The sequence below is a fragment of the Dama dama genome, chromosome 23 (genome assembly GCF_033118175.1).
Source record: "Dama dama isolate Ldn47 chromosome 23, ASM3311817v1, whole genome shotgun sequence".
In the NCBI taxonomy this organism is placed as follows: Eukaryota; Metazoa; Chordata; class Mammalia; order Artiodactyla; family Cervidae; genus Dama; species Dama dama.
In genome coordinates, this window is record NC_083703.1 from 44,846,827 (window position 1) to 44,852,904 (window position 6,078).

At 52.9% G+C, this 6,078-nt stretch overlaps 1 protein-coding gene across 1 annotated transcript; it reads right to left on the reverse strand.

The window, feature by feature from the left end:
- Positions 1-421: 421 nt before the first annotated feature.
- Positions 422-2,818, reverse strand: LOC133044263 (uncharacterized). The gene is made up of 2 exons (XM_061125666.1): positions 1,266-2,818; positions 422-1,014 (listed from the first exon to the last, which is right to left on the reverse strand). The coding sequence occupies exon 1, from the start codon at positions 2,816-2,818 to the stop codon at positions 1,322-1,324; it is 1,497 nt and encodes a 498-aa protein (XP_060981649.1). The 3' UTR covers positions 422-1,014; positions 1,266-1,321.
- Positions 2,819-6,078: the final 3,260 nt, after the last annotated feature.

Genomic DNA, 6,078 nt, shown 5'->3' on the forward strand with positions numbered 1-6,078 from the left:
AATTCTACTATGAAGCAATAAACTGAACAGGACAGCTGACTGTTGGTAAAAGATTTGGGTAACCAGTCAAACTGGGCAAAATGTTAACTCAGGTTCACTGGAGGCACTGCAGTAAGCTAGGAATCTGAATTTCAGTCAAGAATGCAAGTATAATTCCCTCCTCGACCAATATTTTCTTTGCCTGATATTTCTGAGCCCCAAATGTGTCTGGAAATGTACTGAGTACACGTTCCAGGTCTTATAAGTGTTAGGAAAAACGCCGCGGGAGGAAAAAAGCCACCTCTAAGGACCGGTGGTAAAGGCCTTTTATTAAGCGTCGCTCTCGGGCAGAACTCCCGGGGGCTGGTGAGTGAGGAGACAAAGGGAGTCTGCAAGGTATGAGGGGTGGGGAGGGGTTTTATAGTCCGGGCAGGCATCCAGGGCAGGTCTTTTCATATAAGGAAGAAAGCGCGGGCTACAGCGGTGGTCAGTGTCCGAGGGCTTTATGTTGGTACCTGATTGGGCCAGGCTGCAGGGGGCCAGCCCCTGGAAGTTTAGCCAGCCTCCGGAATTTGCCTTGCAGCACTTTCCCGGGGCATGCTCCGACCTTTCATCCTGGCCTTTTTGTTATAGGACAAGGGGCGCCGGTTCTCTCTGGCTTCTCCCTGCTGAACGGGGGCGGCGAGGGGTAGGGGCCAGCCGGGACGAAAGGTCAGCTTATGCAGGATTGTGAAGTGGGTCTATGTCTTTTTGATTGAGTCGAGTATAAGCTGTTAGGAGCATGGCCCGTCCGGTCGCAACCCGCGCTATTTTTTGGACCCAGCGAAGAATAAGTTGGATGAGGCAGGGGCCTGTGGTGAGGCCCAGAACCAGCAGGAGTATAGGGCCTAGAAAGGGCAAGAGGTATGGGAGTAAACCATTGAGTCCGGTCCAGAGGGGGCTTTCTTGGAGCTGTCTGTGCCTTTGTTCCAGGCCTGGCGGTTCGGGCCGATAGGGGATGTGGAGATGCCAGTCGATGTCCAGGGCCGTAGCCACCTGCTGGGAGATCTGTGAGAGTACATTTTTTTTTTTTTTTTTTAAGAGAGGAGTAGGGCAGGAAGGGATGACCAGAAAGGAGTGGGCAAATAGGCAGGAATCTAATTGACAGGGTGGTGGTTGGGTTTGGAGTGGACATGAGGGTTGGCCGTCAATGCCCATAACCGAAACCTGGGAAGGACGTAAAGTGTCCCTGAAAGAGGGAAGGACCGAATAGGTAGCCCCCGCATTAACCAGACTTTACCCGTTACCTGGAGCGTTACCCTGGGCTTGGTTGGGTTATCGGGGTTCCCGAGTCTGGGCGATGTCAGCCATCCTCGAAGCTCAGCAGCTTGAAGGCCGGAGGAGGGCAGGAGGTCTCCCTGGGGCGCTCTGGTCCCCGGCCCCTAGAGGTCGGGGCCTGAGAGGCCTGGGGACAGTCACTAGCCCAGTGTCCTCGCTGTTTGCACAACGGGCATGGCTTGGAAGGAGGCCGCGGATTGGGGCACATCTTGGCCCAGTGTCCTTCTTGGCCGCACTTGAAGCAGGCCCCCGGAGGGGGGTTTTGGGACCCCGAGCCTGCCGCCAGCCGCAGGGCCACTATTAAGGCCTGGGTTTGTTGGTTTAGGAGGCTTGCCTGAAATTCGGCCTCTTGCTTGAGCCTTGCCTTTTGGCTGGCCTCAGCAGTTTTTTCACGGGCGTTATAAACTTTAAAGGCCATTTTTACCAGGTCTCGAATAGGGGTCTGAGGGCCGTCCTCGGCCTTGGCCAGTTTTTTTCGGATGTCAGGTGCGGATTGGGAGATAAAACGATTGGCCAAGGTAGCTGCCCCAGTGGGGGACTCAGGGGACAGTCTGGTGTATTGAACAAGGGCCTCAGTCAGCCGATTAAGAAACATGGCTGGGTTTTCGTCGGGCCCCTGAGTCACCTCATCTAGTCTGAGGAGGTTTACAACCTTATGGGAGGACGTTTGCATCCCATCGAGGATACACTCTATCATATAGCGTACCCGCAGCTGGCCGCCACCCCCTTCCTGGTAGTTCCAATCAGGGTCGGTGTCAGGAACTGCCTGAGCTCCCGGGGGGCGCTCGGGGGAGGGGTTAGCACAGTGCCGCTGGTCGGCCTGAGCCCTGGCTGCCGTCCAAATGGCTTGCCTCTCTTCGGGGGTGGTGGTAGACCCCAGGATGACATATATGTCCTGCCATGTTAAGGCATAGGCGCGGGTCAGACCAGTAAACTGCTTAATGTACTGAGTGGGGTTGGAGGAAAAGGATCCCAGCTTGGCCTCGATCTGTGCTAAGTCCTGGAGAGAGAAGGGGACGTGGACCTGGGCTAGACCCTCAGCTCCGGCTACTTGTCGCAGGGGAAGTAGCGGGGCCGGAGGAGGGGGAGGGGAGGCAACCTGGGCTAGACCCTCAGCTCCGGCTACTTGTTGCAGAGGGAGTAGCGGGGCTGGGGGAGGGGGAGGGGAGGCCCCTGGAGGGTTGCTATGGGAGCGAGTGTGGGAGCTAACCGGAGACGAGAAGGGATTGACGGGGGGAAGGGGAGGATACAAGATAGGGTTAATGGCCGGAGAATCTGGGGCCGGCGGTGAAGCCTCAGGGGCGGGAACAGGAGCAAAAGAGGCCGGAGTAGGGTTAAAGGGGGAGAGGTTAGGAGGGGCCGGAGTGGAAGGGGAGGGAGTAGGAACCGGAGAGGAACGGGAGGGGGCCGTGGGAGAGGTGTAGGGAGGGGGGGTCACCAGATCTGGGGGAACAGAGAAAGCAGGGGACTCAGAGGCGGGAGGAGTCGGCTTAGCTCGGGAGGGTGGAGTCGGGGGGGCCATGGTGAGTAGGATCTGGCTAGGAGCACACGTAGTGCACAGGGTGGGGCGAGAGCGCAACGCCCAAAAGGCCTGAACATAGGGGACCTCAGACCATTTTCCCGTTCTCCGGCAGTAATTATCCAAATCACGGAGGACGTCAAAGTCTAGTGTCCCTGTGGCTGGCCATTGTGAGCCATTATCTAGGGAATACTGAGGCCAGGCCTGTGAGCACAGAAAAGTGAGCCGCTTGGGGCGGATATCTCTCTTTAGCCCTAGAGTCTGCAGGTTAGCCAGCAGGCACTCTAAGGGGGTGGAGTATTGGGGATCGGGTTTGGAGGCTGTCAATCCCATGGCGACCACGGGGCGTGGAGGCAACCCCCGCTGTCCGAACGTCTTCGGACGAGTCAAGGGGAGCCGGAGGTCCGTGTAGTCGTGGGGAACGTCTTCCTCATGACCTCAGGGACCCAGAAAGGCCGAAGCCGGAGGTCTACTCAGCCGCTGGGGACGTCTCCCCACCAGCTGGTGACCGGAAAGGCCGAAGCCGGAGGTCTACTCAGCTGCTGGGGACGTCTCTCCACCAGCTGGTGACCGGGAGGGCCCAGTAAGTGCGCACTTGTTACGGGGCCCTAGGAGGTGGTCGTCAGGGAGGGCAGGCCCCAAAGCCGAAGGGACTTACTCCGTATCCTGCCGTCCGGGGGGTTGGTCAGCCGCCTGGGTCCGAGGCTTCCGCGGCGGTGGAACTCGAGGGGGCCTCAACAGCAAGTGCCGGGGGCCCTCACCTCGGGCCCCACGTTGGGCGCCAGATGTTAGGAAAAACGCCGCGGGAGGAAAAAAGCCGCCTCTAAGGACCAGTGGTAAAGGCCTTTTATTAAGCGTCGCTCTCGGGCAGAACTCCCGGGGGCTGGTGAGTGAGGAGACAAAGGGAGTCTGCAAGGTATGAGGGGTGGGGAGGGGTTTTATAGTCCGGGCAGGCATCCAGGGCAGGTCTTTTCATATAAGGAAGAAAGTGCGGGCTACAGCGGTGGTCAGTGTCCGAGGGCTTTATGTTGGTACCTGATTGGGCCAGGCTGCAGGGGGCCAGCCCCTGGAAGTTTAGCCAGCCTCCGGAATTTGCCTTGCAGCACTTTCCCGGGGCATGCTCCGACCTTTCAATAAGAATGAGTGGAAAGGGACTGGGCTTGGCCACCTAGTACTGCCCTGTGAACCAAGTGCTATGGATACTGCTTCACAGATTAAGAAAGTGATCCTCAGACAAGGCATGTCACTTGTTCAAAATCCCTCAGGGAATAGCTGGGTGAACTCGAATTAAACCCAGGCCTGTGTGTCAGACTTTCTGAAGCACCCTGTTGTCTACCCCTCTTGCTGAGCTGACTGTACTTCAGACACACGGAGAAATAAACTATAAAATGAAATAAGTCCCCAGGTCAAAGGGTGGGAATAAGGAAACGTCAAGAAAGAGATTGCAGCGTAGGCCATGGCACATTGCTGCGTGTCGTGGCAGGAAGTCACGCCCAAGCATGGTAACCCACGGTGCCCAGCCCTGCCATGCTCTGTGGCCCCGCCATGCCCTGCAGGACAGGTCATCAGGGTGACTCAGAGCCTGGGGACAGGCTGGCACAGATCTCCAGGTGGGGTTACTAAAAAGACAGGGATCCCTGGAAGTCACTGTTGTTAAGAAGGGTTTCTTGGTAGTTGCTTATTTTCCTCCTTGTCTTTGAAAGGTGCAGAGAATTTAGGTAAGAAATGAGCAGAGAGGTGAATTCAAAGCAAAAGGCACAAATGACTCAGGGATCAGAGGACATGACAGGAAAGTGAGAGACATGACAAAATCTCTCTCTTCCTGTTGAGGGTTGAGCAATGGCTGGGTCATCTCCACCAACTTCTCACCATAAGAAGTTACCATAAAAAAAAAAAAGTTTATCCTTCCATTTTTCAATCAGTTAGGAAACTCTTGTTAGCATCCTGCATCTTTGATTATTTAATTCCATGTAATATATTGGAATGATATTTTAAAATTACTTCACATAGCAACCCCATACTATTTATTTAAAGTCCATTTTCAAAATTCCTTTGAAGGTAATTACAGGAAATTATCAGCCTTTGTATCTCGCTGGCTGACACGTCATATAAATCATCCAATGTGTCACTTCTGATCAAGCCCACGTAATCAAGTTACATGACAGGAACCGACGGTCATAAATAGACATGATAACCTAATTTGGAATGCTCAGACAAATGCAATTCTCTTTAAACTTTAGTTCAAAAACCCTGGTGAAACTCCACAGAGGATTGGCATATCGATGTAGCTTTGAAGAATATTTGTAGCGTTTTCTTCTTTCAAACCTGGAATCTATCTCAGTTTCATACTTCAGATGTAAGCTCATAAAAATGTGTAATATAAAATATTTATAGCAAACGTTAAAAAGAAAGAAATGATGTGATTATCTGACTCAATCGATTTTTACCTGGTTGACTCAGTAATGAGTCTTTTTGAGGTACAGGGTATAAACATGAGTCTCTTCCCTTGGTAGAGAGTAAAAGCTTGCCAATGACTCTATATTGAGAAAAACCAGAGGCATTTAATGGAGAGAAGAAGGATACACTCAGGGACTTCCTTGGTGGTCCAGTGGTTAAGAATCTGCCTTCCAATGCAGGTCCAGTCTCTGGTCGGGGAACTCAGCTCCACATACTGCAACTAAAAGAAAACCTGCACACGGCTAGTAAAAGCAGGCACAGTCATAAGAAAAAAAGAAAGATACATTCAAAATTGTGCCTAACTAAGCGCATTATCAAACTTTGATTTTCATAAGCAAAATGAATACCACAGAAGCAAGCAGCTGAATCTCTTGGACCACCTAGCATCTTATTAGGAAACCTTGACATGCTGAAGGTGGGATGGGAGTGGGTGTTCTCAGTTCTTAATGCTGGAGGTTGGCACCTTCAAGGTACATGTTAGAAGCTGTAAATATGATAAAGATGGTAGGCTTGGGCAAGGCTTGGGCCAGCCCAGCTCTGCTCGTTCAGGTTGCATTGGGCAGATCACTCGAGGAGGCTGGATGTCATAGCAGAGCCCAGAATGACTCAGGTGTGTGGGTCCCTGCTCCTATCTTTCACTTGTTGTATGCAACCGGCCCAGCAGAATGATGCAGTCGTGTGCCTGTCCTATTTCTGCTCTCACTTGCTTGTGGTCCGATCTGTTTCATCGCTGCATATGAAAGTGGTGAGGTTTCATACACAATGAAGGACACACCCATTCTATAGGCTAATTTATCTGGATGTAC